The sequence below is a fragment of the Gracilinanus agilis genome, chromosome 2, assembly GCF_016433145.1.
Source record: "Gracilinanus agilis isolate LMUSP501 chromosome 2, AgileGrace, whole genome shotgun sequence".
Taxonomy (NCBI): Eukaryota; Metazoa; Chordata; class Mammalia; order Didelphimorphia; family Didelphidae; genus Gracilinanus; species Gracilinanus agilis.
Genome location: NC_058131.1, coordinates 569,783,165 through 569,800,200, shown reverse-complemented (window position 1 = coordinate 569,800,200; position 17,036 = coordinate 569,783,165). Strand labels below are relative to the sequence as shown.

General features: G+C 37.5%; 1 protein-coding gene across 3 annotated transcripts in view; it reads left to right on the top strand.

The window, feature by feature from the left end:
* MAP2K5 (mitogen-activated protein kinase kinase 5) overlaps positions 1–17,036 on the top strand; it is a 334,021-nt gene that overhangs the window by 253,850 nt on the left and 63,135 nt on the right. For all 3 annotated transcript variants that reach the window (XM_044665328.1, XM_044665329.1, XM_044665327.1), the window contains 2 exons: positions 3,781–3,807; positions 4,118–4,150. In XM_044665328.1, the coding sequence (XP_044521263.1) occupies positions 3,781–3,807; positions 4,118–4,150 (60 nt within the window). The remainder of the gene's footprint in view (positions 1–3,780; positions 3,808–4,117; positions 4,151–17,036) is intronic.

The window sequence follows — 17,036 nt, the reverse complement described above, 5'->3', positions numbered from 1 at the left end:
CAACTATTTTTGGTGGTGGTTGTTATTCAGTTATATTTGACTCTTCATGGCCCCATTTGTGATTTTATGACAAAAATTCTGGAGTGGTTTGCCATTTTTTTCTTCATTTTACAGACGAGAAAATTGAAGCAAACAGGATTAAATGACTTGCCCAGGGTAACACAGCTAGCAAGTACCCGAGGCCAGATTTGAACTTAGAAAAATGAGTCTTCCAGACTCCAGGCCTAGCACTCTATCCATAATACCACCTAGCTGCCCATAAGAACTCTTTGGCACAATATAATAAAAAGGACACAAGATCGGGAGTCAGAGGATCAGGATTCATATCTCTGCTCCTGGCTTCCTGTGTAATCTTGTACATCATGTCACTGTCAGGACCTCAGCTTGATCCTCCGTAAAACTGAGGGGCTTAGTTTAGATGACCTCTAAGGATCCTCTCAGCTTTAAATCTGTGATCCTATTTGCAAGGCCTTGTGTCAGGCACTGGAGGATATATAAAGAAATAGGGGAGGCAGTCCCCATCAATGACAGATAAGAGGAAATATGGGCATAGGAAGACTGCAGCCCACACTGATGGTTGTGAAGCATGAAATTGTGCCTCTCCATTTAAACCCAGGTCTCTTTTTACCTCAAAATGAAGCCCTATCCCCCTGCTATTATCATTTTAAATCTTGGCCCTAACTGCTGGCAGAAGGATAAAAGTAATGCCTAGAAGAGGGAAAGGATCAGCTAATTAACAGATCAAAACACTACTAGTTCTAGAGACTGATTAGCAAAGTGTGTGATTGTGGCAATTATAGCTCTGCTCATTGTCCCAAAGTAATAGTTACAGGCAGGAAACTCGGCAAAGGCAAAATATATACACAGCAGAACAAGGACTACCACAAGATCATTATAAACCCCGTTTCATATGCCGTAAGATGTGGGTCATCCATCAGCCCCAACGATATCAGCCTGTCCCCTTGAACTTTGGTCCTGAAACAAAACATTGGGAAAGCAAACCAAGAGGAAAGATGGAAGTGCAGGGAGCTAACATTTTTATATTGAGCACTCTTAAACCTGTTTTGAATGGGCTATAAAACTAGGAGCTTCACTTTTTCATGAACTGTGTACAAAAGTGGAAGCATTGGCTGTGAAGTTGACTTTTGTTTGGGCTTGTTTTATGGGTTCTGAGCCCACACAGTAATGTGATCTTGAAAAAGGTAAACAACAGAGAGTTTAACAGTGAAAAATATGCCTAATATAAATACAGTCGAGTGCATTGCAGTTCAGAACTTGAAAAATATGACTATAGCATTAAATTTTCTAGTGGAATTAACAGAGGAACAGAATGCAGCCTTTAAGGCAATATATTTGAGACAGAGAAAATAGATAATACATCTAACTCTATGGTCTCTGTGGCATTCATATAAAGAAAAGCACAGTAGCTTTATTTAATTGAGAAAATGAATCAATTACAATGATGTTGCATCATCAAATTCTAGTGAAATAGAAGATATAAGTCACCGCGTTGTATAACAGTGTTAAAAAGTAATTGAGTGTCTTAAGCATTTTGAATCAATTTCAGGTACTGGCACGGCCACCTTGATGCAAAATTTATGAAGATGATCGCAAATAATATGTCGCCATCAAAATTGTGTAATAAAACTTGATAACAATGTCTCTTTTTAAAATCTAAAAAAAAAATAAAAAAAATACAGCATAGTTAGTGGCATCAAAGGCTTTTTTGTTGCATCTGTTTTTCAATTATTTGTGATCCACACAGCAAGAGCTAACCAGTACAATTTTAAGATGCCTTAAAAACTGATTATCTTCACCAAGAAAAGCATGATGAACTGCTTTTAGCTGTACTCTGAAATCACAATTCATGAGAATATTTTTCTCTCCTCCATTCAAATGACTTGCATACTTCAATGAGTATTTTGCATGTTAGGTTAAAACCCACATCCTTGGCTAAAATCAGCTAAATCTTCATCTGTAAAAGGAGTACAGTACCATTTTCTTTGGATCTGCTCCTTAACTGATGGATTTTTTTTTAAGATGCCCTGTGATTGATGTCCAACAAACAATTTTTTTTAGCTTTACCCAAACTTTGTGGCCAATCATCTACATGAGGGTCTAGAAAAACAAGTATCTCTAATTTCTATATATTAGGAATATCTATATATTAGGAAATGCTATTTATGCCTTTGGTGCTTTTTAAATTTTCCATGGCATTATACCAAATTTCCAGTTTGTTTTGCAAATTTCAACCAAGTGGTGAAAATTTTAAGCTTTGCCTTCTGGTTAAATGTAACTTATCTATAAATCAATAATGAAAGTAATCATTTAGTCAGAAGTAGTGAAAACTAGTGTTGGTCCAGATCTGTGAAAATATTAAAACAAAGAGGACTATCAGTTGCTTCAGGCTTTACTGGTGGGGATGTTTACCAGTGACTTTGATGGGTACAGAAAAAATGGAAAGGAAAAAATATACCCATACGTATGTATGTGTATATATACATCTATGCATATCTGTGTATATGTGTGTAGCTCCATATATAGTGTATGTTTGTATATGTATATATGTGTATAGTCCTTGGCCTGGAATTGCTTGCCAGTTAGCTAAAGAAACCAAATGCACAAAGATTAAATCAATGGAAGAATACTTAGAAAGCAAAACATAAACATATGCAGATTAGTTTGATTCAAAATGGCGAAATGGTTGAGGAAGAAGCAACTAGTTTATTTGGTGATTTTACATTGTCCTACTCGTTTTGCCTCCCATATACCAACCCAGCAGGAGACCAGTCATTGCAGCCCAACTCCAATGGGTTTATATATTCAGGCAAAGCCAAGAAATGGCATATGATACTCTGGAGCAGCCAAGAATAGGATCCTAAAAGCATCTTTCTTAGGATCATTGCTTAATACCTGGGATTACATTGAGTTTGAGTTTTTAGAATAACTGCAGGCATACTTTTTTTTGCACTGCAGTATTTTGTACTTTAATTACTAAGTAGATGTTTTATTAATTTGGTGTCACATTTTAAAGAAATAAACTAAGAAATACAGTTTATCATTGTTATAGATGAGTGAACAGTCTGCCTTCAGAATGTTGATTAGAAGCAGGCAATCAGTCCTAGGTAGGCTGGATGAGAAAGAAGTCTTTCCTTTTTCTCTAAAAACAAAGCAAAAACTTATATAAACTTGATTTCCCCAGAGAGCATTGCTCTGGTAGAAATAGGGTGGGAAAACTTTAGGAGAAGTGGATCATTTGCCCCTCTCCTGAGTTAGAAGTAGATACTTCAACCACATAATTAAAGTTTTCTTCACAAAATAGGGAATTGTGAGCAGATACTGGCAGGAATCCAAAATTCTAATTTCTGACTATGATTTAATTTCAATTTTAAATAAATCGGTTTTTAATTTAAAAAGAGTGAGCTTCATAACATTAGCAATGATTGCAACATTAAGCCCAGTGTTCACAATCTAGCAATATAAAACATTATTTATATCTGAATCGTAAACAGCCTTTTGAAATGGATTATGGTTTTTCTCCCTATTCTAATACAACCTGGAGGGTACTAAAAAGTGTTGTGTGAAATTAACATTCTGCTGACTTTCGCCTATAAATGAGAAGCGAGCTATTAACATTTGTGTATTTTCATTATGTAAATTGTGTTAACACATGCCCACAAATTGCCACCAGCAATGCAATAATTTTCTCTCAGTGATCATAATGTGTCCAAGTGAGTCATTTTGATTATGACATGCTAATTACATATTGCCTTTTTTCAGATTCAGAAAAACCAGGGATCTTTAATGGTAAGCTTTATGAGTTCAGAAAAAAATTCACTTTTCTTTTTCCTGATGGCTGCTTCCTTTGCATGCTTGAATGCCTTGTTTTAAACTTAGCAAATTGCATTTTGAAGAAAATGCAAACCTTTAACTGCCTGTATTAGATTAGGTACCATTAGAAATAATAGAACATCCTGAGCATCAATGTTTTTATAAGAGTTTGCTGCTGTTGATTAATCTTGCTATATTTTATTGCATTAATGATTTTTTCTTTCCACTCCACTGTAAAGATATTGCATATAGGCTAATACTTTTTCCTCTCTTCTTCCCATTGCAGCCTCTCCAGCTACTGCAGTGCATTGTTGATGAGGTGAGGCACCGTCTTATGTGCTTTCACTCCTAAAGTCATTCCTAATGGTGTGGAAAGCTTATATTTTGTTTCCTAATGAAGCACAATGCCCAACATCCTCAGAGCAAGTTGTGTTGTATGGCATTGAGCTGTGTACATGCGCTGCCCCTGTCCCACATTCTCCTCTTACAATTCCAACAGAGAATCCCTGCAACAACAGCAACAAAAAAAAAAAAAAAAAAAAAAAAAGACTGTCCCACACACAGATCCTCATGGGGACCCGAGGCCCTAAAGACCAAACATAATCCTAGTAATTGATCCTCTCCCCAGCCAGACAGGGATGAAGCCGGAAATTAAAGGGGTATCATTTATTTCATAACAGATATTTAAAGTCATTTGGCATGCAAGGGTCAGAGGTGAACAGCAACCATAAGTGGGATGAAATTTGTCTTCCCTTCTTTATTTACCCAAAGCATATTGGGGAGCTAATTGTACATAAGCTGTAGGTCACTGGTTCAACTTTAATTTCCTAATTAGACATTTTCCCAGAATATGTGACCTTAACTTCCTTTGCTTTGAACTACCATATTTATATTTTAAATCATTATGTCTTTGATAATAGCTAGCTATATAGTTCTTAATATCACTGTTCTTTGAGGGCACTAACCCCTCTAAATCTCTCTCAAGCAACTTTTCCCATTTGTTATTCTGATTTTAAATTTCTCATTTCAGTAAATTAGCTGTTTGGTACTACATAAAGGCTCCCAACGAAGAAAGATTTTTATTAAAAAAAAAAATCATAGTTTTTCCACTCTAGACTTTCCCACTAGCAATGTTTATTTTTAAAACTTTAATTTTATAATATTTTAAATACTTCTAATTAGAGAGAGGAAGCAATAAATGATTCAAATAGGAAAGTTTGAAAGAAAAAACAAATCGTAATTCATAATTATTCCTCTCAATTAAACATCTGTATAACCAGTTATGAGATTTGGGAGAAAAAATAAAGATCCTCTCAGGAAAAAGACAAACACACACATATCACAATAATAGTAAGAATGGTGATCTAACATCCTTAATGACAGCATCAGTCAGTCCACATATCCCCTGCAACCCATGAAACATGTTGGTGCAAAAATGAGCACATCATCCTGAAGCCAATGGAGGCTCCATTACCCCAAATACCAGACAGACCTCCTGGATCTAGGAGCTCATCAATATCTTCTCCATTCGTCTTTCATTCAGAAAGCTTCCCATCCCAAGCAGTCCTCTAAATTAAACTGAGTTTCATTAATTCCTCCTTCAGTTTTGTTCTGAGAAGTGTCCACGAATCTGTAGCCTCACGCATTTGGTACCATTACCTTCTGACTTAGGGCCCTATTCTAATGGGCCAAGCTAAGGGTATAGATCTATCTCTAATACAGATAACAGAAAACTTTTAGGGTTTGAGGAGCTATTTTTATTGGGGACAAGAAGGGCATATTTATATGTAATGGTTGCACTCAAAATCCAAACCATATTAAATGATTAGTTTTTGACCGATTCCTAAGCATAAGGAAACCATTTCATGGGCTGTTGGAAGTAGGAAGGTTTATTATATGAGTGATGGGACTTCTTCATCTAAATGACATTTTCTTCAGGTCCTTTCTTCTGTAACATAACCAGACATGCTACCTATATGAGCCCCACTCAACCTAAAAAGACATGGAAATATCTTCTTACTACCTTCTCCACTCTCAGTAATGTCCCTTCTGTTCCTGATGTGGAACTTTGTTTTGCTCCTCTCATATTCACGTATCATTTAACTTTTAGCTAATCTCTAATTCATTTATCATGTAACATTGTACATACCTAGTTATCTTTGTTTATCTTGTTCTCCAGCCAGATAACTCTCCCTAACCTAATTCAATAGTTGAAATGTTTTAATAAACATTTATTAAGCACCTAGAATAGGCCAGGCACTGTGCTTATTGCTAGGGATACAAAAACAGAACAAAAAAGATAATCCCTGCCTTCAAGGAGTTTACAATCTAATGGGGGAAGAAGAAACACAAAAGGGAATCTCTCCTTAAATGAAGTTTTGAAGTTCAAGGCTCCATCGTCCAACCAGGGAGAAAGAAGGTAGTGATGAAATGGTGACCCATGGCTGGATGAGATCTAACTAATTAAAAACTATGTCCCAAGAGAGCTAAAACAATAGTCTACCCAATGGTAGATACTTAATAAATGTTTATAGAATGAAAGACTTAAGAAGCAACATGTTAATGTGTCCAAAAACAAAATTAGTTTGGCTTTTGGTTTAAACCCAAGTGGAAAACCGGGAGGTGGGGGGAAGGCGGATTGGGTTGGAGTTCGTTAAAGATGACCTCTGGACCCATAGCTTCTAAGAGAACTGAGAATCAATGGGGTTCTTGTCTGAGCTTAAATGTGTTTTAATAATCATGCTCCTTTTGTCCTATGAGTTTATCAGATTTCTCAGCCTTTGTAACATTTTATTTAGACTAAGTCTACTAAAATATGGTGAGATTCAACTTGGATGAGATCCAACAGACCAGGATTTGAGATCTAAAGCTTGAAGGGACCTTCAAGGCCATGAAGTGCAAACTCCTTTTTATAGATGAAGAAATGGATCAATGCCCCGGGTATCTAAATTTTCATACTTCTGGGTTCTTGTGTCCTTCCTTCCTGAGCAATGTAACCAGGAGCACCTCCTGTTAGGAATGATTTCACTCCTTCAGCACAGGAAGTACCCAATATTGTAAAATGAATGTCTACTACTCAGAAGTAGTGCCCTTAGGTCATGTAGCATTGTGGTAATAATAGCAGGCATGACACCTGCCCCGAAAGTATTTACAACCTAATTCGGATAAGATAAGTGTGTTCAAAGACAAGCTCAAAATAACAAAAGGCAAAGCTCATTATAATGCATCTCATTATTATGTGGTCAGGAATATTTCTTCTCAAACTAAGAGCTATGAGAACCGAGTATCTATGATTTTTGTCCATCTGACATCCTCCTGATAGGGGAAATCCCTCCACCAACACAGATTCTAACTCAGCTATGACTTTTTTAGGTAAGTCCTAGGGAGCCTGAGATATATAAAGGTTAAGTAACTTGCTCAGAGTTACACTGCCAATAAATATCCTTGGGAGGATTTTAAAACCAGATCTCCCTGAGATTTACATGTAGAAGGGACCATAAAGGTCATTTTACAGATGAGGAAACTAAGGCCCAGAGAGGTTAAGTCACTTGCCTAAATAGGTTTGGTGGATAGGGCTTTGACCCCAGAGTCAATAAGACCTGGGTTCAAATCCAACCTCAGATATTTCCTTAGCTCTATAATTGTAGGCAAGTTTCAATTCCTCTGAGCTTCAGAATACAATCTTAAGACTTGAAATCTTAGAAAGGTTCTAATCGAACGGTTCTAATCTGTCTGAACAGACAGAGTTCCCAATCAAATGCAATCCCAGGTCCTTGACACATAATAGATACTTCCAACATCCATCCCTTTTAGGAAGGGCACTCCCTCCCCAAAACAGATGATAAATTAGTAGTAACCTTGGAATGATGGTAATAACATGGCAGAGTCACTATTATCTCAGAGAAAAGAATATAACGAGAAATCAAGATCTAATATAGTCCATGAGGTAGGCATTCCCTCTCCCCCAACACTCCCATTTAAAAAGTTTTATTCATCACAATAGCACTATATGTTTATAAATAGTAAAATCTCAGTTGTTCAATAAACAGTATTATTTATCTGTCCTGTGATAGGCACCAGGAGGGATAGACACAGATAAACACACAGTCAACAAGCATTAAACACCTGTTATGTGCCAGGTGCTGTGCTAAACCCTAGAGATACAAAGAAAGGGAAATGACAGTCCCTGCTCTCAAGAAGCTCACAGTCTAATGAGAGAGAGAACATGTAAACAATTGTGTACAAAAAAGATATATTCAGGATAAAGTGGAGATAATCTCAGAGGGAAGGCATTAGCATTCAGGAGGACCAAGAAAAGCCTCATGTAAAGGTGGAATTTTAGCTGAGACTTCAGGAAAGTGAGGAAGGAGAGATGAGGAAGGAGAGCATTCAAGGCATGGGGCACAGTCCCTTTTCTCATAGAATTGGCCATGTAATAGAGGGATATAATATAAACAGTGTATGTCTGTAACTATAATATAAAGGGCCAAAACAAAGTATTATTTTAGACTCAAGAGAGAGATCATTACTGTTATATGTGAAATGCTATGATAAATGTTATTCTTATCATCATCATTTTCTGTTATTGCTATCTGTTATCTTTGGGGAATAAACTGTTACATATAAGTAAATTTTCCAGATAACTGAAAATGCAGTACACATTTCCCTGCCATAGTAAGCAAAGGATACTGAATATAATTTAGCCTTTTCTAGTTCAATATTCACCATAAGCATCAATTATTATATTATACTGTCATATAGTAATGTCAGGGATTATGCATATGTCTAGAATTTAGCTTTTTATTTAATTGAATCTCCCCAGCTGTTCTAGTTGGCAGTTGTTCTGTCTCCCCACTTAGTGATGCCCTCAGGAGCTATTGAGGTGTGTAGGACTATTTGCCCCTATACTAAATGGCTCCAGACTGCTGCTGTGTTGGTCTTGTTATTGTTCACTTAATCTCTTCCCTTGTGTACATCTCTTTCCTATCCCTTATCAATTCATATCCCTTAGGTGGGTATCTAATGCCCCAACTTTCTAATTTTCTATCCACAGCTTCCTCTCTCCTTGACTGCAACCTAGAACATAACTGAGGGTTGCCAAAGGAATCCACATAATGGAATATAATATGTAAAATCATGTCAGTAGGGTATATGCCCAAGTAAGGAGTAGATGTCTCCAGCTTCTCCTGTGGAGTAAAGGAAATGTCCTTTACTCAGTCATTCAACAAATATCTATTAAGTGCCTACTATGTGCTAAGTGGCACAATGGGCAGAGCACTGAACTTGGAGTCAGAAAGGTCTGAGTTCAAGTATGGCCTCAGTCACTAGATGTCTAACCCTAGGCAAGTCTCTTGACATCTCTCTACCCTCTCTTGTCACAGATCAGGGGCGACTTGCTCAGGGTCTTATAACTGCTACGTTTCAGAAGTGGTGCCTGAACCCAGGTCTTCCTGGCTCCAAGTCCAACTTTCTTTGTAGTGTCATCCTGCCTATTAAAAGCGTGTGTGTGTGTGTGTGTGTGTGTGTGTGTGTGTGTGTGTGTGTGTATGAGAGAGAGAGAGAGAGAGAAAGAGAGAGAGAGAGAAAGAGAAAGAGAGAGAGAGAGATTCTAATTGTGAGTTCATTATCTTTAATCCACTCTAAGAAAGCTTTGAGGAGGTGAGTTAAAAGTTGAGCTTGGAAAGAAGGCTGTAGAATATTCCAATGTATGGAGACTGGTAATTCCAGCAGAGTTAACAAGCATAGTAACTGCTTTTTTTGGTATGACTTCATGAGTGCTAAGAAGGCTTCACCATCATGACCACAACAAATTCTACCCCTAACCACCGCCTAACATTCCCACACAACTAAAAATTAATCCCTTTCTCTTAAAGCCACCCCCCCCAACTAAAATAGAGTAGTCAATGTGGGATCCTGGGGGAGGAGAGAAGATAAGCAGTCTGTAGACCTTCTGGGAGGGACCATCCATGGAGACATTTTTCCAAGCATTAAATCTCTCAGTCTTTGTTGGGTGAAAAATCCAGAGGTGAGACAGACAAGAGAGTTTACAGAAGGGGCTGTCAAATTAGGAATGTCAGGGGGCAGCTGGGTAGCTCAGTGGATTGAGAGCCAGGCCTAGAGACGGGAGGTCCTGAGTTCAAATTTGGCCTCAGACACTTCCCAGCTGTGTGACCCTGGGCAAGTCACTTGACCCCCATTGCCTACCCTTACCACTCTTCTGCCTTGGAGCCAATACACAGTATTGACTCCAAGACAGAAGGTAAGGGTTTAAAAAAAAAAAATTAGGAATGTCAGTTTGCAAATTGCTACCCAGGGAAGTGGCTTTAGGGGCGTGATAAATATTTGTTCTCATCTGGTCTCTGCAACCAAGAGAACTCCCTTTCATGACTCATGCTGGACACAGCCTTCTTTGCTCTCCCTCAGAGGTGAGGGGACAAACATGTAATAGAGTTTAAAATGTTTTCGTCCTAAGATAAATGTTTATCAAATCTTTTCCTAAGATAAATTTTTGATAGAAGGAAGAGAGGAAGGAAGGGGTATGACAAGACAAACTTCACAACTTGGAGTAGGGCTAGTCTTATAACCATTTGCTTTTGCGATGAAAAGAGAGGTGCCAGAATCATGAGTGCAGCTACTTTAATTGTAAATGTACTTTAGGGGGTTTTCCTCCCAATTTTTTTACTTTGTGCTCCCTCTCCCTGTACATAGATTGTGTTTGTCACAGACAAAGAAAAAAAACCAGTTTCTTACTATATAGTAAGTCTAATCATATATATAGCAGAGTTCATTAAATGTTATTAAAAAGAGAAAGTTCTAAGAACTTACAGAAAGCGTAATGCTTCACATGTGGAATTTTGTAATGACAAATGATAAAATTGTATGCCTATCAGTATAGTCAGACCCTCACTTTGACATACTTGACCTGCATATCTTTAGATACAAATAATAATAAATAGGTTATATTTTATAGCATTTATTTATAACAGCCAACCAAGCTAATCCACAAAAATTAGACAGTGTTTCCATCCCATTTTACAAATAAAGTAACTGAGTTTTAATTTCAGTGAAATTAAATGAGGTCAAACTGAGTTTCAGTGAGCTAGATGGCTTGTTGGAGAAAATGCTATATACTTGGTATCAGGAAGATCTGGGAGTTCAAATCCAGCCACAAAAACCAGTTGTATGATGCTGAACAAGTCACTTAATCTCTGTTTGCTATAGTTTTTTCAGTTATTAAATGGGAATAATAATAACACCTACTTTGCAGGGAGTTTGTGAGGGACAAATGAGGTAATATCTGTAAAGTGCCTGGCATATGGTAGGTATTTAATAAATGCTTGTTCCCTTCTCTCCCTTAAATGGTTTTTATTTGCCCATGGTCTCATAGCTAAGTCATGGAGCTGGAATTTGAACTTGTGTCTTGTAACTCCATGTTCAGGGCTCTTTTCCTATACCTGTATACATATATATGTATATATACGTATGTATGTATATATGTATGTGTATATCTCACTATCTTTCACTGTACAACTTGTCTAACATTTCTTCACTAGTGCTACTGTAGAAATTCCTCATCCTTCCTATTTTTGCTTCCCTTTCTTCCTTCTCTTTCCCATAATCCCTGTTGCCCTCTTATCCCCACTTTCTTTCCTGTTTACCATCCCTAAAGGTCTTTAGTTACAACCTTCTGCTTATGTTATTCCATTTTTTTCTCTCCCCAAACATCTCCTCTCAAACATCAAGAACCACCACCTTTATTGCAGCAAAACTTGATTCTGTGACTACAGCTGCTACCTAATTCAGCTCCCACTTATCTGGTTGGTTTGCCTGCCAATCACCTATGGATATCCTATAGGCATCTCATATTCAGCCTTCTAAAACAACTCATTAGCTCACTTCCCACCCACCCCATCCCCTCAAAAAAAAAAAAAAACCAGAAAAACATCCCTATCCCCTCTTCTAGATAATCCCTATTTCTCTTGAGGGCAGGCATCATCCTATCACACAGCTTCACAATTTCAGACTCATCCTCAGCTCTTCATTCTCTCTCACCAAATCAGTTACTAAATTTTGGCCCTTCTGCCTCCACCATGGCTCTTGTATCCATCACTTTTTCTCTACTTCCACAGTTGTTAGCCTCATTCAGACCTTCAAAATCTCTCCCTTGTACCGTTGCAATGCTCCTCACACCTCTGCCTTGTGGACTCCTTAACTCCTTACTACAGCTCAGCTGTTCTCTCCTTCTTAAGGCTCTTCCTGATCAGCACAGATATAATGTTTTTTCTCCCTCTTGAAATTGTTTTGTATTGACTAAAGTACATGCTATATATCACCACCACCACCACTCAGTTAAATGTGAACTTCGTGAGAGTAAAAAGTACTTCATTTTGGCCTTTGTATCCCCCACTGCCTGCCTGTCACCGTGCTCTTTACTTGGTAGGCACTTAATAAATGTTTATTGAATAGAATAGTCATCTTTCTGGACTCTCAGCTTCTAGACTCTCACCAATGCATCGTCCAGCTATCAAAGAATCTTTTTCAGTGGTAATTCTAACCCTGTCACTCCCCAGCTCAAGAATCTTTATCAGCTCCATCATCTTTAGGAAAAACGCATTCTTCTCTGCTATTTTTAAAGCCCTTCACAGTCTGGCTTCATCTTATCTTTCTAGACTCCCTTCATATACTTCATATACTTTCTAGACTCCCTTCATAGACACTCGAGGCCAGCCAGAGTGGCCTGCTCTGGATTCCATCTCATGGACACTTGCCTTCCTGCAGGCTTCTAGTCCTGCCTCTTGGAGTCCCTCTAACTTCAGAATGCTCTCTCTCTCCTCAAATGATCAATGATATACTTAGCAGTTTACATCCTGTGCCCCTTAGTAGAATGAAAGCTCTCTAAGGGCAAGATTTTAGTTTTATCTTTGTATCCCCAGCTCCTTACACAGCACTTTGCATTTAATTGATGTTCAATCAATACTTATTGAATGGAATTGGATTAGTTGGAGGTCAGGCCCTCTCCCCTACCCTTTCTCCTTTGCCCTTTTACCTCTCCCTCTGTGCCTTTGGGCTGAGGGCCTTGTTAACTTCTTCCTCTTCTCACCTACCTCAGCCACTAAATATTGATTTTCTTGTTCCTGCTCTGCTTTAGTGGATTTACCTGGGAACCTAACCAATACTTTTATAGGAAAATATGTTGCAATTCCAAACATCTGAATTTCCCATGAACTTTGAGATCATAAACTGTTTGTCGTTTAGAAATTGCCTGGCATTAACATTGCTTGTTAGTTTAGGATATTTTTATTTGTTGGCTTGTATTTAAGAATTATTTTAGAAAGCCACTGGAAGGAAAGTTGGCAATGTAAAAATAAAAAACATAAATAAAAATGTATTTTGAAAAATATATAGGGTAGAGGAAGAACAGCAAAAGGTAGAAGGAAAGCTAAGTTTGCTAAAAGTTAAAAGATACAAATATTTGCTATTACTGTAGATTAAAATGCAGATGTACTTCCCTTTATGGAGTTAATTGTCTTCCTTAAATTTATGTATGCACTGGATTTTCACAAGTAATTTTGTCTCTGACCAATAAACAAGCACATAGTTTATGGAGCTTAAAAGAACTTTGGGATGAATCCTTTTTTGCAAATCTAAAAACCTCTTCTAATATAAATAATGTCTCCAATTGCCTTTTTAGTTGGTTAAACTCATCCCGTCTTATATTATTTAAAGCTGGGCATACCCATGAAGGGTTGGCATTACCCTAACAATTTGCAGCACTTGCCTTTATTTCAGAATTATTCAAAGAAAAGTTGTCTGTTCACTTTTCATAGATTGGGTTCCCTTGTATTAATAATTTTTTAAAAGCCCTATGATACAATAGTCCCTCACTTGTTTGGCAATCACCTGAAATCTCCAAATTTCCATAACACAATTAAAAATCCAAATGAAAACCAAACAAAAAAAGGATTCTGAATAGCCAAATTAAAGGCCCTAAGATCTACATATCTACATATCTACTCATAGAGGAGCTATGCTAGTCCTCAGTCAGTTACATAATTCTATCTAACCTAGTTATTTGATTATTTGATTCCTAGCCTACAATAGATTAGAAATACCCATTTGGGGAGAAAACAGGCATGCTGATGGCAAGAAAGGTGATAGAAAAAAGGATAAAAAAACAGACTGAAGAACTGAAAAGACTCAGTATTCTGGGACCATTTAATAAAGGTACACATAGCCTTTAGACATCATAGTATAGGGTACAACTGTACTATATAATGACTACTAATCAATCAACAATGACTACTAAGCAATCAATAAGATACTAAATTCTGTTCATTATGGTTAAGAATGGTGTGAATCAGTATGTAAGTATACTTTTAAAAAAAAAAACAACTCTTACCTTCCATCTTAGAATCAATACTGTGTGTCAGTTCCAAGGTAGAAGAGCAATAAAGTCTAGGCAATGGGGGTTAAATGACTTGTCCAGGGTCCTACAGCTAGGAAAAAATCTGAGACTACATTTGAACCCAGGACCTCCCATCACCAAGCCTGGTTCTCAATTCACTAAACCACCTACTGTACTCTATAATGTACTTTTAAAAGATTTCTACTAACATGGTTAAAATAAGAAAAATGGAGATAATTCACCTTCCATAAAGTTTGACATCATATGCCAGCCTTTGTGCTAAGTGTGGAATACAAAAAAAGGTCAAGACAAAGTACTTAAGGAGGTAGCCCTTCTATTGTCTAGACCAGGGGTTGGTAACCTTTTTGGCCATGAGAGCCATAAACGCCACATTTTTAAAAATGTAATTTCATGAGAGCCGTACAGTGCTCACAGTGCGCCCTCCTGTAACAGCACCTGAAAAAAAATTGACTTCATGGCTCCTGCAGAAAGAGCCATATGTTGCCGACCCCTGGTCTAGACTCTCTCCTCATGTAACACTGTATTTCTCAATGCTTTTGGGCAATCCTGGCATTGAGATATCACGTTACCACCTAGAGACAAGAACAATTGCCACCTGAGAACATCTCCATATAAATCAGAGAGCAGTGTTAACCACAACCGTTCTTTTATTAGAGAGATTTGTGCTTTGGACCTTGAGAATGTATAGACCTGGGTAGATTCGGAGGAAAACCCACTAAGGAAGACCTTTTCTTCTCGTTGGTGTTCTCCTCTCCACCTTCCCCTGACCGGTGCCAACCAGAGCACCATAAAGAACTGTGGTTCTAGGCTTTCTTGGTTTTTTATTTCTCAGAACAAAAAAGCAAATAGTTTAAAGGTGGGTGAAGATTATTGACCTACATTTACAAGTAACCTTTGTAAGCCAAGGTCTTCTGACCATGCTAAACATAAGTTATCAACTTCTATTTTTGACACAGTATTTAATGATTTGTAGAAGCTTATTAAGTTCACATCTGGCCTTGGGCACTTCCTAGCTGTGTGACTTTGGGCAAGTCATTTAATTTCCATCTCCTAGCCCTTACTTCTTTTCTACCTCAAAATTAATACTAAGACAGAAAGTAAGGGGAAAGGAAGAAAGGTGGGAGGGGGAAGGAAAGAATTAAGTAAACTTATTAGAATTAAATAGTCAAGATAAAAAGGGCTGCGTTATGTACTCTGGAGGTTTTGTCAGTTCTACCAACTTGTCATAATGTCTTGTCTTAGTTTGATGCAGACCTGTGTTTTTTATCAGTATCCAGTGTTTCCCCAGTGTGGAAATTCCCTCTACAATGCAGTTCTGTAACTCTTATTTGACTTATAATAGTTTTAGAGAGTTGCCTGGAGCACTAAGAGATTAGCAACTTGTAAAGGATCACATAACCAGTATGTTACAGAGGCTGAACTTAAAGTCAGGTCTCTCTGGCTCCAAGGTGGGTTCTCTATCCACTTGACCTTATGGTCTCTCTCACTCACTTTGCCACCTCTTTTCATTAGGAATATATAATTCGAGAAACCACAAACTGAGCATCCATTTTTTTAATACAAGATATACGTCTTAGAAGTCTAATGCTACCTTTGGAAAGTCCAGTCTGTTTAAAATCTTGTAGTTTAGCTGGTTTTAAGATTTAAAATAGGTTAGCAGGATGGCCAGGATTCCTTTAGTAATTACTTTTTCTTTTGGTAATAACTATTTCTTTAGAAATAACATTAACATTCTACCAAAAACACAGCAGTAATCCAAAAGTTAATGTTCTGTTCATTTATAATTATATTTAATTCATATTTATGAGTTGATGGGAGGGAGAGTAGGAAGAATTCCACAAAAATTAAAATGTTACCAAAGAATTGAGCTGAAAGAAGTGATTTTCCTGATATTTTAAAGCATATAAAAATAAAGTATATCAATTAGGAAGAACTAATTTTTAAAAGCACATAGTAGTCTGAAGTCAGGGTTTTGTTTTTATTTAATTCTGAAATATGCCATATTTCTATGATTTCCTATTGGCACTGAGTAAATCCAAAGAAAGTGATTTTGATTACTAGATTAATAAGACCTCTAACTTTAACAGCAAAAATTCTAAATGCTTAGGTCATCATTTAATAAGTAGTGTTCTTTGAATTGTCCATGAAGTCTGATGTATTATTAATGAGTTAATTTCTTGGTGGTGGAGGTTTGTGAATAGCATTCTATGAATGGGCAGTTGCCTAGTGGGGCCAGTTTTGGCTTCTGTCATTTAACATGTGTTGCCCTATTGTGAAGTCTTATCCAGCTGTAGGGTAATATTCATTTAATCCACCATGATGGGACTTACACACCCTGAAATGAAGTTGGATGCCAAGGTCAGTTACCCGGCAGCTCAGGCTGAGGCACTGACGTTGTTTCATCTCTGAGTTTGCCATAACATTATGTTTGCTGTTAATTTTCCCTAAACCAGGAGAAATGCTGTTTGCAAGCAATGCAAATGTTTTCAAAAGGGGCTCCAAGCTGGTTGGCTAGGGTGCTGCCTCTGTTCCAGAATGGAGGCAACATTCCAGGGAGTATGTAAGTTCCTTCCTTCTCTTGGAAATGGGAGTTGCTGGGCCCAGGAGATCCCTGATGTTCTGAGGTCCAGAATAGCAGATGGCATTATGATTTTCCAAGTCCTGATAAACATTCTAACTGAACTTGTTCATTTTGCAGTATGTAGTATTCTTTCTCTCTCTCTCTCTCTCTCTCTCTCTCTCTCTCTCTCTCTCTCTCTCTCTCTCTCTCTCTCTCTCT